The 19,717-nt window shown below is 34.0% G+C and overlaps 2 protein-coding genes across 2 annotated transcripts; one reads left to right on the top strand and one right to left on the bottom strand.

The window, feature by feature from the left end:
- On the top strand, window positions 1,008-6,780 carry LOC109723901 (ricin B-like lectin R40G2). Its single transcript, XM_020252405.1, has 7 exons — window positions 1,008-1,296; window positions 2,307-2,429; window positions 3,313-3,526; window positions 4,811-5,073; window positions 5,637-5,759; window positions 5,994-6,222; window positions 6,609-6,780. Coding segments are annotated over exons 1-7 (1,215 nt in total). The 5' UTR covers window positions 1,008-1,035; the 3' UTR covers window positions 6,611-6,780.
- LOC109723953 (expansin-A10-like) lies at window positions 10,829-12,206 on the bottom strand. The gene is made up of 3 exons (XM_020252496.1): window positions 12,006-12,206; window positions 11,569-11,881; window positions 10,829-11,425 (listed from the first exon to the last, which is right to left on the bottom strand). Exons 1-3 carry the CDS (start codon window positions 12,139-12,141, stop codon window positions 11,122-11,124), a joined length of 753 nt encoding a protein of 250 aa, XP_020108085.1. The 5' UTR covers window positions 12,142-12,206; the 3' UTR covers window positions 10,829-11,121.

Below are 19,717 nucleotides of genomic sequence, written 5' to 3' on the forward strand. Positions count from 1 at the left end.
TAATTAGAGGCGGAGAGGAGAGCCCTTATGTAGGCCTACGGTACGTCCTACATATAATTAATGGAAACTAAAAATATTTTCATATGTGCAAATTCCGATATAAAAAATAATAATAATAAAGACATATATATATTAGGCCACTTAGTTATTGAATTTTCGTTTCTTTTTTTTTTTTTGACGGAATAGAAAGTAGGGATGCAAATAGATCCAAATTGGTGGAGCATCCGTCCCGATCCACTCCGAATGGGGTAGTAAACAGAAAAAAAATAAATAGCTTCGGGACAATAAATGGAGCAATTTTTATAATCCGAAATGGATACAGGACAAAAAATGAGAGAATTTTTAACAAGCTTGGAATCCACCCTTTCATGATTCACCCCGAATTTGTCCCAAAAATTATTTTATTTTTAAAAAATATCTCTAAAAAATAATGAATTTACAACAAAAATTAAAATATAAATAATTAGTGCTATCATTTCTCATTTATTTGAAATTTTTGAATTTTACTCTGAATTGTGATTGATTTTTTTTTATAATTGATGTTATTAATTATATATATAATATTATTAAAAATTATTAATTTATATTTTATAAAATATTAATAATATTATAATTTTATAAAAAATATTAGTTGGCAGGGACGGATTCGGAGCACCGGCGGCGGAAGGCGGGTTACAATGCGGGACATATTATGAGATATATTTTTTAATCCGTCACGAATTCGGAACGGAAGGCATGACGGAATTTTGATAGTTGGGACGGTAAGCGGGGCGGGGCGGGGCTCCCACCCCTAGATCCGCCCATTTGCTTCCCTAATAGAAAGAATCATGAATAAAAAGAATCATGCATGCGTGATTTGCATGTGTGGCCTACAGATGATGCGGTGCACTGGGGGGTTTGAATAATTTCTCCGACTCCGCAACATCCAACGTGCGTGGCTCCCAACCTCCCGTGTATAAAAGCGACCCGAGCCCCTTCGCTCCCTCGCATCACACCCATATCTCTCTCTCTCTCTCTCACACACACACACACAGAATGGATTCTCTCCTCCCAGGCGACGAGGCGCGAAGGAATGCAAACGGAATACAACAAACTATAAGCATTAGCAAAGTAGAAAAACTCTACCTGATCAGCAGCTGCTGGGGCACACGGCTGATCACCCCGAACTGGTGGTACGATCCGAAACTCCACGGCCCCACTGTAAGGATCTTTTCTCGCGGTGACGCAAACTACAGCCTCACCATCCGCAGTGAGAGTGTTGTTTTCGCTCCGACCGATCCCAAGGACGAGCGCCAAGTGAGGATCTGATCGAGCTGTCATTGACTTACTTCTGTGTTCTGAAGATCGCTCACACTATTTAATTTTCAAACTATTTTTTTTATTAAATCGGTCTTTTAGAAAACACAACATAAAAATTGGACGTGAACCGATGTCATACTCACCATGCGTTGGCTACAAACTAACATCGAGCCAAAAAGAAGCCAAACATATTTGCAGTTTAGTTTTGAGTGAAAGGTGACAATCAATCTGAATCGCTCATTTAATTTTAGAAATAAATTTAATTTAGAATGTGAGGCAATTAAATTTTGAACTTGAAATTTTGAATACCAATATTATTAGGTTCTTTATTATTTGTCTCAGGAACGGTGGGCCACCTTTTTTGTGTTATTAATTAAGACTTTGGAGAAAATAGCTATTTTTGTGCATTCTCTATTATATTGATCTAACTATAGTGACATGACTTTGGTACTATGTTACCCACATGATTACACAGATGATGGATTAATTCGATAGGAAACGGCTTAAATATATATTCCACAGCCGTTTTATATCTATTGGTCATTTGGAAGAAAGTCAGTAACATGTTTTAGTGCGACTAATGTTATAACCACATGCAAATATTATTTTCTTTTACTGAACATGCTTACATGGAGGATTTTAATTGGATGATTGATATGAAAATTACTTTCTTTTCTTTCTTTCCACTTTTGGAGAGAAAAAATTGGCTCGGCATTCTCTCTCTCTCTCTCTCTCTCTCTCTCTCTCTTCTCTGAGCAAATAATTTTTCTCCTGATTTTTTATTCTTATTCTTATCTAATAAAGTGTAAATAAAAAATTGTGAAATAATAGGTAGGGAAAGCATTTTCCTTTTGTTAAAATAGAATTGCTATCTGTAGTCACATCTCATGGAATTCACAATGCTTAGCTGTATTTTGGCAATTAAGGCTATAATATGAAAAGGCTTTTTTATTTTTAGATTGGTTTCTCTGCTATAATTCTTTTCATTTTTTTTCTATTAAATTTAGTATTGGATCAAAGACAATAGAGTCAACTCAAAGGTGAGGGATGAAGAAGGCTCTGAGTCCTTTGCGTTGGTGAACAAAGCAACTGGCCAAGCTATCAAGCACTCCTTCGGGCATGGCCTTCCTGTAAGTTACACAGAGTAGTTTTCTTTTTTCTTTTTTTTTTCTTTTTAGCTAAATTATAAAAAATCTCTCTCTCTATTATTATTATTATTATTATTATTATTATTATTATTATTATTATTATTATTATTAACGCGTGCAAGTTGGCTGGCATGAATCCAACTCATGAAGCTGTGGTGGCCAATACTATACCGGTTGCTCTTAGAGATCGGTCTTGCCGAGAAGAATAGACTTGACATGAGAGCGCGCTAACGATGCCACCTAGCTCTTGATTCTAAGTAGGAGAAGGAAAAGAAAAAATAGGAGTAAACTACAGCTTCTTCCTTTTTCTTCTTTTATTTGAAGAGTTTGAGAACCTTATTTGAGTCGATGGGACGTTGAGCTGCGCAAATACTACACAAGCTAAAATTCAATCATAAAAACATCAAATGAAGATCTAAATTGTTGAAAATGATTTACAACGTAAAAAAGACCTATATATGTACGAAAAAACCTAGTTTTTGAAAAATCTATTTCTTGTTTTTAATATTTAAAATATTTAGAATTTTTTTATTTATTTAATTTTGTGTTGTCATCACTTTATCCTCTTTCATAACTTCGTTGTCCCATCATTTCCCCAGGCTTGTCCCCGCCACTATATCCATATCCAAGAAATTAATTTGAACGCCAATTTTCTGCAGCTCATTGGTTTAATTACATATATATATGTATTCGTCCAAATTTTGGATATTATAAATCGGTTCCTTTAAGATTTTTAGCTCTCAGAGAGTTACTCATCTAATTAAACCTAGCTACAAATACTGAATGTTTAATTAATTGTTCTAGTAGGTGAGTGCTGTATCCTATGGCTTATTAACTATTATTTTTCTGAAATTTTATTAATCAGGTGCAACTTATTCCATATAATCCAAGCTACGTGGACGAGTCGCTCTTGTGGACGGAGAGCAAGGATGTCGTTGAGGGCTTCCGTGGAATAAGGATGGTGAATAACTTGAACTTGCGTTTTGATGCTTTAACTGGGATTATCACGGATGGGACCGTTCTTGGTCTCTTCAAGACGAACAATGTTGACAACCAGCGCTGGCAGATGGTCCCTTACAGTTAAGTTCTTAATGTCGACCATCCTAAGCTTCTGTCTTCGAGAACACTTAATTTTGTGAAAACAATCGCTATATTTTAAAAGTCTAATCTGTTAGAGAATTATGTTATATATTTTTTATATTTAATTAACATTCTCTTTCACGTTTGGGCTCGAAACTTTGGGTAGACGCCTAACGTGAACTTGAATTTAAATGAAAGAAAATTAATAATGCTAGATACTAGGAGCTTGACATGACTAGAGTTTAGAATCTCCTGTTCTGATACTACGTGAAACAATCGCTGTACTCTAAAAATTCAAGCTATTAGAAAACAATATTCACATATTTTTATATTTAACAAATTACACTTTAGAGTGTGTTTGGTTCCCCCGAAAAAAAATTTTCGGGCTTGAAAATTTGGTTTGATGTAAAAAAATTTTGCCGGAAAAATTATTTTACGGATTCTACGTAAAAGCAAGCTTTTCGTTTTCCGCCAAATCGCGGCGGAAAACGAAAACTCACAGTGAAAAATTGCGGCTCAGGATCGGGGTCCACGAGCTCATGTAAGAGCTGGTGGACCATGTGAGTGGTCCACACACACACACACACACACACACACACACACACACATATATATATATATATATATATATATATATATATATATATTATAATATTATATATAAAATATAATTATAATTTATATAGTATTTATATATATACTATTATATTATTTATATTATTATAACTTATTGCTACAATATATTTTAAATATATTTTATTTACAAATATAAATTAATAATATTAATTAGTAATTATGATAATTATTATATATTAATATATATAATATATAAAATAATATATATATATATATATATAATAATTTTTTATTTATAACTATTTTTTTTTCTTTTCATTTCAACCAAACAACTGTAATGAAAAATTACTTTTTTTTTCCTACAAACCAAACGTTAAAAGCGTAAAATTTATTTTCCTCCGAACTTTTTTTTTTTTCTATAGTTTTACATCAAACCAAACAGCCCCTTAGTGTTTGCCTACTCTCAATCAACAACATAACAAAAAAAGTGTTTGTTAAACAAGTGAGTTTAATTAAAGATTTTGTTGTAGCAAGAATTAGTAATGATCCAGATTCTAAGATTCAAAAACGGATGCACCATTTTGATGCTTTTCCCTCGCCTGCAATAAGAATCCATTGGAAACAATTAATGCCAAATGCGTTGCCTATATTTGCCACAGAATTGATCAATTTAACTTGGGTAACTATATATATATATATCTGTGTAGGTAACGAGGGAGAGGAACAGTTTCCGACGCTTGCAGGGTGTGGGAATCTGATTCAACTTATCAGCTGCTTACTGAGCAACCTGAACGGCTCTCCGCCATTAGGCTACCCTCTGATCCCGATTTACTCGTCTCCGACCTGGTATGATCCTGGCACCATGGGGCCGACAATGCGGATCTTTTGTCTTGCCGGCGAGCGGCACAGCCTTGCCATCCGTGGGGAGAACGTCGTTATGGAGCGGGCTGATCCAGCAAGCGATTACCAGGCAAGCATCTCAATCACCTGTATAATGATGCACTTGTACGCGGCAGTAGTATATGCTATATGATAGGGTTTGTGACCGAATTACAAATGAGAGAGATGAGAAATCACTTCAGAGAATATTCTTTTTTCTTTTTTTTTTAAGAAAGAGAGATAGATAGCATGCTACCCGCTTCGTTTAGAAATAAACTTAATTAAAAATATGAATCAATTAAGATTCGAATTTGAAACCTCGACTACCAACCACCAAGTCATTTCGGAGAATATTCTTTACTTCATAAATATATACTTGCTTATATATTTCTAAGATAGTACCGGATCGAGCAAATATATATAAGTGACTAGTAGTGCATGGCAATCTAAGTAGCTCTAAATTAGTACAAAAGATGCCTCATGAGATCGAATGTTACTTGAACGTTAGTTGGGCTTCTATACCGTGCGAGGTAACGGATTATCCTGAAATAAGCTTAGGAACATTGCCAAAGTTATTTGTTTCATATATAGCCCGTCCTACATATACAGCTCGTTCTTATATTAATTTCTTTGACGATAATTAATTAACTGTAGCACTGGATCAAAGACACGCGGTACAGCGCAAAGGTGAAGGATGAAGACGGCAAACCAGCATTTGCTCTCGTCAATAAAGCGACTGGGGAAGCTCTCAAGCATTCTTTCGGCTTCAGCCACTACGTAAGTTGGTGCATTTTGTTAAGTAAATAATATATATTCATGAAGTTTCTACACGGTCACTTCTCTTGGTTTTTTTTCCAGGGATATGTATATGTATATATGACGCTCGCATATTTTATTCAACATTGCGCATATGCAAGTGTTTATCGTACTCGTTTTCAGTTTAATTGGGTCTGGTTAATTGTCTCTAAGCTATTCAGTTTCCTTTGCGAAACTTGTGCTGATGATGATCAGGTTCGGCTTATTCCCTACAATCCGGATTATTTCGACGAGTCAGTGCTGTGGACGGAGAGTGACGATCTCGGAGACGGATTTCACACCATCAGGATGGTGAACAACACCGCACTGCTGTTCGATTCGCTCAATTCCGTGCCGGCCGCGGGTGGCGTGCGCGTAGGAAACCCTCTCTGCCTCTGGAGGTGGAACCAAGGGAACAACCAGCGCTGGAAGATCATCCCCTACTGTATGTTTCTTCTCAATGATTATATTGTTCCGTTATTATATATAATATGATAGCGATGCGAATCTTAAATGTTCAAGTCTTACTCCACTTTACTTTGAATTTTAATGTAGTTCTTCTGGCAATATTAAAATTAACTCTAAAAATATTATCTTCTTTTTCTAGAATGGTGAAAGTTGGTAACGTCTAATGGTCGTCAATAACATTTAAGATAGGCATTTTTTGATATCTATGAATTGAGGAAAATTATCAAAATGATGGCCAATTCTAATGCATTTACTAGATCTCTCTTTTCTTTTGTTTTTCTTTTTTTCACATTAAGTTTCTTTGTCCTTAATCTAGTTTCAGTTGCTGCTTTCGTGTACTAACTCTGCTACTTTTTATGATAGGAAATTATGTTGGAGATGTTGTTAGCTGTTGCCCACCTGTGGAGTGTTGAATGTTTATTGTACTAGTTTCGCATAATAAGTTGGCTTTTCAGTTGAAGAAGCTATGTTTCTTTTCCTGTTTTTCTTGTGAAAATAAATGGTGGGTTATGAACTTATGATGGAGTTGTTTAATTCCCGCTTAATTTCCTCTGCAAGTTCTTGTTATGCTTTTCTATGTAAGGGCCTAAGGGGTTGTTTGATTCCCTGTAAAAGTGCTCCGAAAAAAAATTTTCGATTGAAAACTTGTTTTCCAATGTTTTGTTATCTGTAAAAAAAACTTTTGGAAACCCTTTTTATAGATTCTTCGAAGCATTTGTGTTTTCGTTTTCCGCTCGCCGTCCGCAGAAAATGAAAACTCCAAGCTCCCAAAATCACGGCTCAGGGATTTTGAGCATGCGCGGTCCACGAGGCATCCTCACCTCGTGGACCGTATGACCGTGGACTCTCTCCCCCTCTTTTATATATATATATATATATATATATATATAAACTATTTAAATATATTATTGTGTAATATTTTATATATACATTATTTATAAACTAGTGTAGTGACCCCGCGCGATGCGGCGGGCAAATATTATTATAGTAAAAAAAAAATTTCGTCAAGACTTGAAGACATATAATGATTTTAAAAAGATATATAAAGAAGGCCTCATAAGTTTGCGAAAAAAAGGTCACACATTCTAGCAGTGTACAAATCCCTAAATAGAGAGGGCTTAAAGCAATTTAATCAGCTTACATACAATAGGCAAAAGAAGGAAGAAGCACTTGAAGTTAAAATTAGACAAAAGCTATTGTAATTCAGCAGCTTTAAACAACAACAANCAGGAAGAAAACATGATTATTTCCAAGCACAAATGATTCAGAACCTTGATTAAAAAATCAGGAAACAGTTTTAATAATGAAAAAGCAAGGCATGAGATCATGATTAGATATATAAGAGAATGATCTGAGAAAAGAGAGAAGAAGAGCATATTAAAAAAACAAAACAAAACAAAACAAAACGTAACCTTTTTAGAGGAAATCGAAGCCCGCGGAGGTGAAATCGAAAGCCGCGGAGGTGAAATCGAAGGCCGCGGAGGGCTCGCTACCAAATCAGAGATGGAAAAAATCAGAAAGAGAGAAATAGGGTTTTTTTGTTTGCAAATAAAATTTTTACAGAGGCATATTATATAGGCAGTAAGAAAAGACCACGGAGGATGAATCCGAGCCATTTTCGTGGCCGGAGGGAATGAATAAGCCGAAACGAAGCGCCGCCAACAAGAACGGCGCGACCAGAAGAAGGGACGACCATGAACTCGGCCCAACATTCCATCCAGAGAGGGAATAGGAGTCGGAGCGGCATCTAGGAGGCGAACGAAATGAAGCGTCGGCAAAGAGAACGGGCGCGACGGCAAGAAGTCCGGCCATGAACTCGGCCCAACAGTCCGTCCAGAGAGGGAATAGGAGTTGGAGCGGCACCTAGAGAAGCGAGCGAAGGAGCCGTAGATAGAAGACGAAATTAATTAGAAACAGAGAAGAATAAATGAAAAAATTTAGTTGGGTGGGCCCCATCCACTAATTAAATAACAGAACGCCTTAAGATGACAGGTAGGGCCTACACAAGATTAGATGAAGCTAATGTTGCCACGTGGACCAAAGGAAACGGGGATTCATAAGAGTTTATAGATACTAATAATTTATTTTATAGTATTAAATATATATACTATTATATATTATATTCCATTATTAATTAATGTATAATATATTTTAGATTTTTTTTTATAAATATAAATTATAATACTAATATATGTAATATGATAATTATTATACATCAATAATTCTTATATATAGATAATATAATAATATATACAATAAAAAATATATATATATATAATAATTTTTTATTTATATTTTTTTTTCTTTCAACCAAACAACAGTAAAGAAAAGCTAATTTTATATTTTTATTTATAAAAATTATATATTTTTATATAATATTATATGCAGATTATTACATATATTAGTATTATAATTTATAAATCTATCATATATTTAATTCATAAANATACATAATAAAAAATAATTTATATATTTTCCTTTCGACCATTTAACCAAACAACTGTAACTGTAAACTATTTTTTTTTTTCTTACAAACCAAACACTAAAAATGGTAAAATAAATTTTTCACGAAAAACTTTTTTCTACGGAAATTTTTTTTTTTTCCAATTTTACGTGGAACCAAACACACCCTAAGCGAAAATGTTGTCTCAGTGTCCTTGTCTTTTGTGGAATAAATTACATTTTCATTGTAGCAAGATATTTTATTTTTAGTATTTGTTTGACCTACTAAAGATATACAATTGATATCACATTTTCATTTTTTTTTTTTGTTTTTAAAGTTAAAAAAACTGCAATAGGGATGCCCATAAGTCATATTCCGGGCAGGTTTTCGAAACTTAAACCAAAACTGGAACCTGAAATGATTGAGCTTAGGAAATCTATAATCAAAACCGAACCCAACGAAAATATCAAAACCTAAAACTGAGCCCAAAATAAAGCATTAATTTTTTTTTTACAAATTTCAAAATATATCATACTGAAATTAATCTAAAATTTTAAATTACAAATTTAAATTTGCATATATTATATAAAATAAAACTAGTTTAGGTATGGGTTCGGTTTTAGGTTTGGATTTGAGTTGAGCATAAATAAAAACTATATGTCATATAATTATCGCTCTTTATGCTTATAATCAAGATCATATTCGTTTAGTGCTGCATAAATTCGTTAGATTTGAGTTTAGATTCAGATAAAACCTCGGATATCCATATCCACTGATATTCCAACCCACAAGCGTTCCCATCCCAAAACTCATCCCTTTTTAAAGCCAGTGTTATTTAAAATAAAGACTAAAGCTAGTCGGTCCTTGTTAAGACTAATCATATGCAATTCTTACATGATACGACACACTTTATATATAAATGCATGCGAATAGAAATGTTAAAACTAAACTTGCACTTCTCCTACTGAATCAATTATTTGTATAACTATTTCTTCCAAATATATTTTATTGATTTAACAAGAGTCAGTACAAACGGTGAGAATGGTATTAATTTCTTATGACGAATTATGTTAAATTGTAGGAAATTATGAGAGCAATACAAAAAGGCGATTAAAAGGTATGTTCATGCATGGGGGTGATGTTAGCAAATTTGTTGAATTATGGGCTTTCGTTTGGCCCAAATTTCCCTTTATCTAACTTTTAACTTCAGGTTGGGCTTTTTCTTGGGCTTAGTATTCTCCACAACCTCGGCCCAATTAAGACCATTTGTCCGACGATAAGGGTCTATTAGCCGTATCTACTAAAGTCTAAAGCCCGTTGAGAGGAAAAATTAAAAATAAAAATACAAAGTTTCAAACTGGAAATAAACTTAAACAACTAATTTACATTTGTTTTGTAATATGTTAATTAAATTTTGGCTAAATAGTTAAAAGTTTTTCAACTCTTAGATGATTGATATTTTTTTCATCGCCAGAACCGTTATTACCACCGGAAGGGATATTTACTAGACGATAGAGTGGAATTGTAACAAATAACCAAGTTTAACTAGTCAACTTGTATGTTGAGGAGAATAAATTTTGCAAATTTTCAGTATTTCAGGGGAAAATGTGTGATAAGCAAAACCTTTGAGGAACTAATCCATAATCTTGCTATTTTTGCGGAGATATATATACAATTTTTCCCTTGGTGAGTGGAACAGAGGACGATACGATTCACGGGAGTTCAATTTTGGGGACACTGATCTTTTTTAGTCTTGTATTAGCCCAAATTCGTGCCCATTTAATCTGATGAAGACTACTTTCACTGTTGATATAACCAAGCTCATTTCAATATCCCTACACTTTTGTATACACTAGCATTTTCCAAAGTTTGTGCCGGTTTGAATCTACACGCTGCTAATTGTTTGAAGTTTGAAGTTCTGGGGTGCTACGGAAAGAAATTCTCAATCAGTTTGACAAATGACATTCTGAACCTTTCTCACTTCTCTGCAACATTCGACCACTAGTTGAACCATTACTTGAATCAGTGAACCTAAAGCCAGTAACTTTTTCGGTTCATTGTTATTGCTTGATTTTTTTTTTTTCTTAATACTAATTGCTTTTGTGCTTTGAACAACCAGCGTTCATTCACAAGCTCAAACTTTCTAAAAAAATATATCTCTATTAGTTCTCACGAAATATTTCAGCTAGAAAGCCGATTACAACGATCACTTAGATTTTACAGAGAAGTAAACGGAACGAGAGTCATTCATCGGCGGGTGACCGGCATTGTGCTCACCTCAGCCCTCTCTCCTCGCAAATCGCAAAGAAAAAAAGAAAAAGAAAAAAGAAACTACCATCATCCAGGGCTAATTCGAAAAGAGAAGCCCCAAATTCGCGACAACGCAGTATACTTTTGCGCATCCGTCAGACTAGCACTCCGAGTCACTGACACTCAGAATTGCCCTCCGGAGAAGGTCTGCCCGAAGCTCCAGCCTGCGGGGGCGGCGTCCATTGACGTGACGGTCCGGCCGTCGCTGGTGGTCACCATGAAGGAGAGGGCTTGTCCAGTCAGGTAGCTGTTGCTCTGCCAGTTCGCGCCCCAGTTCCGGCTCATCGCCTGCCAGCCGGTGCTCGACCCCTTGATCGACACCGACGCCACGTCCCCCGCCCCCCCTACGTTCGTGATCAGCACCAGATTGAAGTAGTCGTGCCCGTTGATCGTGAACCGGATCCCTCCGGGCTTTACGCATGACACCCTGCATTCGACAACATGCTATTGTTCATATCAAATTATACGAAACATCCGTCATTCTCTAAAAATTTAAGCCAGTAGAGAACGGTGTTTAAATATTTTCATATTCAACGGATAGCTAGCGTAGTTTTGTTTTTGTATTTTTACCTTCTGTATTGGACGGGGACGATGCCGGCGCGATACTGCGCGATCTGCTGGAAGACGGGCTGTGAGAGATCGAAGTGCTGCAGGGGGGGGTTGCACCACCCGCCGTCGTCGTTCGCGAGGGCGTAGTTGGGGGGGCAGAAGTTGGTGGCGGTGACGATGATCGACCCCGACAGACACCAGCTGCTGCCGCCGGCGCACGTTATCTCGAAGCACGCCCCGCAGCTCTGCCCGCTGTTGAATAGAGCAGTGCTCAGCGCCGCCGTGTTCGTCCCGTACCCTTGGCTGTATAGATTTCCGTAGCCACAAGCACCTCCTGCAAAAAATATATATATAGGAAACGACTCAGAAATATATTTAGCAGAATTTTTATTTTCTTTCTATAATTATTATTATTATTATTATTATTATTATTATTATTTTGTGCTTTAATTAATTACCCATTGTTCCAGAAGCATCACTACCACCATAGAAGGTTGCATGAGCATTTGTCCAGCCACTGCTGTAGCTAGCGTCTGCATTGGCTGCTTTAAAAGTGGTGAGAAGCGCAAACATGAAGAGCCCAAAAAACTCCATGGGAAGAGTTTTGATAGGCCGCAGAGGAGGAGAATGTGATAGGGGGGAGGTGGTGAGGAAGGTGCAGGAAAGGAGAGGTGTATTTATAGATGTGGAGTGAAGGGGTTTTGGGGAATTGTAAAGGGTAAAAAATTAACTAGGAAAATGGGCAAGTGGACCAGTGGTGGAGAGAAGTATATAAATATATAGAGTTTTGTCTTTTTTTATTATAAAGTTTTATCTTTCGAATAAGTTTCTTTGATCATTTTTTATTAGATTAAATATTATAATTCAGTAGAGACCACTCAATCTTAGAAGGATCACTTAATTTTAAAGGACTAATATCATTCTAATTTTATAATTTTTTTGTTCAAAAGTTAAAAATTTGGTAGCAAAAAAAGTTAAATTCTATTAATAATATTCCAACCTAACTAAATATAGAGAGAGAGAGAGAAAGAGAGAGAGAGAGAATGATGTTGCTATCTTATGATAGTACCAAGTGTTTAGTAGTATCGAGTTTTTGACCGTTGAATGAAAAGATGTACGATTAGAATAATAGTGGTTTTCTAGAGTTGAATGGATGATTGATTGAATAGTATAATTTAACGGATAGAAATGATTAAAGACTATATAACTAACTAAAACTAAAATGTACGATTACCAATAACTAAAAACACAACTTTTTTTCTTTTCTTTTTCATTCATGTTTTAAATTTTGGTTTTTTTAATGTGGATTAAGTTGATACTTATAAGTAAAATAAGGAGATTTTTTTTTTATTATGGTTCTTAAATTAAATTCAATGAATCTTATCTATTCACAGCAAAAGGTAGGGCGCATCTTAGCAACTTCCCTTTTTGGTCGGCTACATAATTTACACCACCCCTTTTTAATTACTTAAAATCCATTAGCGACAGTTAAATTAGTTGGCTTTTCGCCTTGTTCTATATTAACTGTTACAGGTATAAATAAATATTATAGCATAATCTTAGTTCAATAGAACTTTATTTTACTGTATTATTTAATAATGGGGTCTTGTCGTTTTGCAACTACTTCATGTTTCCATGCACATGGGGTTATAATTAGGCTCTTTATTTGACTTTAGCAAATTTAATTATTCTTCTTAAACTTTTCTCTCTTGGGAATCGATTCGTGACCTTTAGGATCACCCTTGATATTAGGGTTCGTGTTTAAAGATTAATATATTAAGTTTCGTTCCTGACCTCAAATTCTGGATCTAACTGGTTCAGTTTATTGTAGCATGTGATGTATCAAATATATTGCTTAATATAAGAAGATATAATCTTGTTGTTTATGACAATTAATTATTTNCTCTCTCTCTCGCGGTCCACGAGGTGGGATGCTCCTCATGGACCGCGCAATTGCTGCACCCCGCCCCCGGCATCCCAACGCCGTGATTTTCGTTTTCCGCTCATTTTGAGCGGAAAACGAAAATGCCCAGTTTTCGTATGATTTGTAAAAGTTGTTTTCCGAAAAAAAAAAATTTTTACGATCAAACAAACATTGGAAATTTACTTTTCCTCGGAAAATTTTTTTTCGGAGTGCTTTTACAGCAAAACAAAAGCCCCCTAAGGTTCAGGGTTTGCACTCATGTTCCAATGTTCTGCAATCTGAAGAGAGAGGAATGAGTTACGAATCTAGTAATGGATCGACATCTCGAAGGGCACCGAGGAGTCTTACATGACTTTGGTATAGCAATTAGCAATAGTTACTTCTCTGAGTTCTAATTCAGTTCTCAATGTAGAAATTAATCAATCAAAATAGTAATTACTCTCTTTGCATATGCTTGTTCAGGGTAAGTGCTTCCTACAGTGAGAGGCGGGACACCAATATGATCCTTAAATGTCTGCTAATTATCACACTAAACACGAAGAAAAACTCTGGCAACATACCTTTTTGTCCTTCTAGCAAAAACAATTATGAAGAATTGAAGAGTTAATCTCCATTAATATTGAAGAATCGTAAAGCATGACTAAACGGATAGAGAGTAGAAAAAGGACTAAAACTAAAGATTTTATCCAAATATTAACCCTTCCTCTTATAAATCCCATTTTTCAATAGTGCTCTCTCTTTAAAAAACATATCTTTCATAATTGAGCCAAAAACATTGCTTAAAACTGATATAAAAAAAAAACTACCAAATCCTTTTTTATTGAAATTAAGAATTTCACAAAAAAGTGCATTGAGATCAAAACCGATCTACATCACCAGAATTAGCAAAGGAAGGTTTTAGCTTCGATCTATAGATTGCTTGGTTGAAAATTTGTTTGAACTAAAGTAATGATAGACTAATACGAAAATTTGGTCTTAATTGAATGTATAATCAGCTTAAAAAGTCAGATTACTATGACAACTTGAACACAATTCAACTTTGACATCATCACATTGGCACCAACCAATAAAATTGCATTGATACATAGATAAATCAAAAAACTCCTACTATATATATATAGCATGTGGTCTAGGGCCAATGATAAATCAAAAAATTACCACTTCACAGCATAAAAAGTTTAGCTTTAGCAAACTGTGGATGAACAGGAATAACAGAAATATAGCCGAATTAGCAAAGGAAGGTTTTAGCTTCGACCGATAGATTGATTGGTTGCAAATTTGTTTGAACTTAAGTAACGATAGACTAATACGATAATTTGGTCTGAATTGAATGTATAATCAGCTTTAAAAGTCAGATTCTATGACAACTTGAACAGAATCCAACTTTGACATCATCAGATTGGCACCAACCAATAAAATTGCATTGATACATAGATAAATCAAAAAGTTCCTACTAAAAAAACCAACAAATCTACGCAAGTATCAAACTTTGATATTCTAAAAGAGACTAATACATATATACAATCTATTTTGCAAACAAATCATATATNTATTGTAGCATGTGATGTATCAAATATATTGCTTAATATATATGAAGATATAATCTTGTTGTTTATGACAATTAATTATTTTGATATTGTTCTTCTCTTGGCAATTAATTTTTATGTTGCAGAAACATTATAATATAGGAATTGTTTTGTCTTTACAACTAAAACATAATTACGTACACAAATTCAGAGAGATTTTTTTTGTAGCCTTCTTAAACTACTGGTGTTACAAATTTTCATCGGTTCTCTTTGATTATCATAAATTATCATTTTATTTGTAAATTATATTGAATTGAAATTAAACTAATCAACAACATAGCTCTAAAATAAGACTATCAAATTTACCGTCCACTAAATAAAATACACGGATTTGAAGGCAATATGAATGGTAAACCTAATAGTTTCACACAAATTAAAGGACTATTCCAGTAAATTATCATATCAATTAATAAAGGTTTCTAATGTATTATGTTAATAAACCATGCCAGAATTTATAAGTAATGATAGTACATTAGTACTACTAAATCAAAATACTTAGTTTGCTTTTATTTCATAACCTTTTTTAATGTACAAAAACAAACATTTCTATATTCCTTGAAGTTCGAACTCTGCAACAGTTAATGGCCTAAATTTCGTTCTCTTTTATTTTTGGTTTTTTTAATCTGTTACATGTTTTCAGTGACCTCTTCACTTTAACTATTTACGAGGTGCAATAAATAGTCACTTAATTAACACCCTTTTTTTTTTCTTTTTTCTTTTTTTTTCGTTTAATTAACTCTCAAACTCCCTTAATTTGGTCAAAAAGGAATGGTCAAATAGAAATGGTGGCTAAGTCCATCATTTAATTTAGTCATTCCCATCTTAATTACCACAAGTACAAGTACCCATTAATGTTATGGTCAAAGATCTCCACCAATTAATTAGCCACTAGTTATCTTTTAGATTTTCACGGCTGTACAAAGAAAAAGTAATAATAATTAATTAATGGAAAATAATTTTTTATTTTTATATTAATTTCTTCAACTTTCTTTTTCTAAGAGTTGCAAAGGCGCCATTTAATTCTTGATTTTGTGAAATAAACCAAAAAGGTTAGGGAGTACCAAAAATCAAATTCCTCTATCTTGTTCAATTAAAGCGGGTAAATTACATTAGCAAAAGCAAACAAAAAACTTGACCCGGCCGGCTTAAAACATAACTTAATTTCTCAGACTAATCTGTCACCCAAAAAATTGACTTAGTAAAAAAAAAAAACAACGCAGAATTCACCACAAGAAAATTAATATTTTTAAAAAAATTTATATTTAACGATGCTTAAAAGCGTTCTAATATAATATAGCGTCATATTTAAAAGAATTTGTTAAAACGCTGACAGATGAAGAGTCGTAATGTATATTTCAAGTACCACTAAAATATATTATGATACCTTAAAGCGTCAGAATTTTTCATAATTTTTTAAAATCCTCATGCTTTGAAGTATCAAAAAAATTAAAAATAATAGTAAAATTTATTATTTCATAAATTAGTTTGGTACAATAGATGATTCATATAATATTATTTTTTGAAACGTTTGTATTTGCTGTATTGTAGAGACTCTTGGGAACGCCTTTTCTAAGCTTCGCCTAAAAAGCGTCATTACATTGAGATTTTCTTATAGTGATTTGTTCCGACACCATTTTCTATAGTTTTATACTATTAATACTACTATTGGAACAGATTCTGTGAAGGAGAATTAATGGTGGAAGCATCAAACTCTTAAAACTCCTCTTTTGTTTCAGAAAACTATAGTCGGTGCATTAATTTGTAATCTAGCAAAAGTCTCTAGATTCCTCTTCTCTTCTCTTCTCTTCATGAATTTTTAAACTCAGTCTTTTTTAATATCCCATGTGTCCCTACATCTATACCTAACAGTAACTTAAAAATAAATATACAACTAGTTGTGTTGAGAGGCTCAAAATTTTGAGATTTTTATTCACATTATAGTAAGTTCAGAGACTCAGAGGAAGATCACATGGCCTCACATGGGCAAGTTGGGTAAAAGATAACAGAAGAGCTCTAAAAAGGACAACCTATATACATATCATCCAACCCTACAATTACAATTATGGTCCAACCAATGGGCGCTCGATTTGGTTCTATTTGTACTTCTACTTTCAAGGACTATAATTTTTAATAAAATAATTTTAAAAAATTTAAATTTTCCACCGAATGTATATCATTTAATCTTCAACGAAAACTTGATAGCGATGTTTTTAGTATAAAATGTTTATCAGAGCACTATTTAAACAGTACTTTATCGATCAAAAAAGCGAAGAGAAAACACTCTATAGTTCTTAGACTGCCAAATATAACCTAAATATTTCATCTCATGGTCGGCAAGGGTGGCAAATCTGAAAGCGACTCTGATAACATGAAAGCATAAGTGAAAAATGATATATGGTAACCGACTGTTCCTAGAACAAGTGGTAAAGGGCTTGGTGGTTGGTATCCGAGATCCAAATTCGAATCTTAGTTGATTCACATTTCTAGCTTAATTTATTTCTAAATGAAATAAACGAAGCGGGTAGCGTGCTACCTATCTTTCTCAAAAAAAAAAAAGAAAAATAATATATGGTAAAAGAAAAGGTAAAAATAAATTATATTTTCTATAGATATTTAATAAAATTACTAATATAATTATCAAACAGTGTAAAATATTAATTATCTTAAGAACCTAAGTTGTAAACTGCCACACAAAAATACTTTTTTTTTTTTGAGAGAGATAGAGAATGGTAAGATGCTACTCGTTTTATTTATTATTTTTTTAGATATAAACTTATGCAGAAGTATAAAGCAATTCGATTTCGAATTTAAGATCTCAAATACCAACTATAAAATCCTCCGTCACTAGCGTCGGGAATGACCGGTGGTGCTTAGAGGTGGCAATCAGGCTCACTGTTCGCGAGTTAGCTTGTATTCAGTTTGAAATGAGCTCGAGATCAACTCGTTCGTTTAGTAAACGAGTCAAACACGAGTCGAATTTTTTCAGCTTGTTTAATTAAACGAGCCGAACACGAGCTGAGGTCGGCTCGCTCGTGTTCGGCTCACTAACAGATCGAATATATATATTTTAAATTTATATAATTATTATTTATATAAATAAATAAATAAATTATATAATATAAATTTTTATTATTTAATGTTTAGTTCAATTTAATATAAGCCAACTAGATTATAAAATGCCTATTTATATGTAAAATTTTAATCATTGATCAAAGCTTGAGCGGCAACCTTATAAATTTATTTTCTATATATATTTTTTCTAATTTTTTAATTATGTAGGTTGAGTGCAGTCCAAACAGCTAATTTTTTTTGACGTCGATACCCCCGGTCGAGCTCGTTTATGAAACGAGCCGACCCAAGTTCGTTCGTATTGGGATTATCCACACTCCTAGACTCCTAAGCCTCCGTTTGGTTGGGGGTTAAGGGGTGAAATAACCCTTTAACCCCCATTTTATCCCCAAACACTTCTAAAAATGGTGGGGTTAGCTAACCCTAGCTAACCCCACCTCAAATAGGTTATTCCAGATTAGCTAACCCTACCTAACCTCACTAAATCCCAACCAAACACTATTTTCTATTCATAATAACTCACTATCCTTTTTATCCCATCTACTCCAACCAAATACTATTTTTCACTATCTTGGCTTAACTCTAACCTCCAACCAAACACAAAAATACTTTAACCCCACCTTAACCCTAAACTTAATCCTATTCCTGAAATAACTAGTTTTTTCTTAACCCCGAACCAAACGTTTGCTAAGTGTTGCTACACAACGTTAATCATTTATATTCCGCGAACACGAATAAAAGTCGCGAACCCCAGTTTCCACTGTACCATAGTTTAAATTCTGAAACTACATATAAATTACCTTTCAAAAACTCTCACAACAACTTTATCTCGGTAAGTCGTTGTGCGCAGAAGCACATGGGGGGTTATACTAATACATGTCCTGCAGTAGTAGTTGACAGCATGTGCGGCCCATCGGAAGAAGCGCTTCTTCACAAAGCCGACGGAACGGCGCAAGTTGGTCTACCGACGGCTCTCTCTCCCGTCAATGCTGCTGCCTGCTGCTATTGGGACGCGTACGTACGTGCATGAGACGTGTTAAGAAGCGTGTTTTGGTTCGTTGCGAAAGAGTGCTTTTACCCGCGCAGATTTACCAACGGGGTTGCTAGGCTATTTTTTTAGAAAAAACTTGGTAGGTCGTTTATGTGATTTCGTATTTTTTTTACTTTGTTATTTTATAATTTAAAATATATTATCTTTTTATTATTTTTATTAATTTTTTTTATTAAATTAGCGATAAAATTCAAACGAAAGAGTACTAAAATGAATATTCGATAAACTTTTTAAGTGAGGTATCTGAAGTTTTTTGTATATGCTTTAACGAAAAATTAACGGAGAGGTTGACGAAAAGAAAAAAATAAAATCACAGAATACTAAATTGATACACTTTAAATCACAGAGTATTAGAGGAAGAAAATCCGAAGTCACAAGGATGGTATTTAAAGTTTACCCATTATTTTAAGCTCAGTAGCGGATTAGATATCTAAACGCGGACCAAAAGATTATGCTTAAATTTCAGTGTTATGCATTCGAACATCGCCATTCATAATTTTCAAAAAATAGAACACGGACACAACATAAACACCACTAATA

The sequence above is a fragment of the Ananas comosus genome, linkage group 18 (genome assembly GCF_001540865.1).
Source record: "Ananas comosus cultivar F153 linkage group 18, ASM154086v1, whole genome shotgun sequence".
Classification (NCBI taxonomy): domain Eukaryota; kingdom Viridiplantae; phylum Streptophyta; class Magnoliopsida; order Poales; family Bromeliaceae; genus Ananas; species Ananas comosus.

Bases quoted from the DNA above. Each gene is read 5' to 3' on its own strand.
- LOC109723901 (XM_020252405.1), top strand. From the start codon at position 1,036: ATGGATTCTCTCCTCCCAGGCGACGAGGCGCGAAGGAATGCAAACGGA. The intron at 2,430-3,312 runs GTAAGTTACACA...TTTATTAATCAG, and splicing joins CCTTCGGGCATGGCCTTCCT to GTGCAACTTATTCCATATAA. The intron at 3,527-4,810 runs GTTAAGTTCTTA...ATATCTGTGTAG, and splicing joins CTGGCAGATGGTCCCTTACA to GTAACGAGGGAGAGGAACAG.
- LOC109723953 (XM_020252496.1), bottom strand. From the start codon at position 12,141: ATGGAGTTTTTTGGGCTCTTCATGTTTGCGCTTCTCACCACTTTTAAA. The intron at 11,882-12,005 runs GTAATTAATTAA...TATTTTTTGCAG, and splicing joins TGATGCTTCTGGAACAATGG to GAGGTGCTTGTGGCTACGGA. The intron at 11,426-11,568 runs GTAAAAATACAA...TGTCGAATGCAG, and splicing joins GTCCCCGTCCAATACAGAAG to GGTGTCATGCGTAAAGCCCG.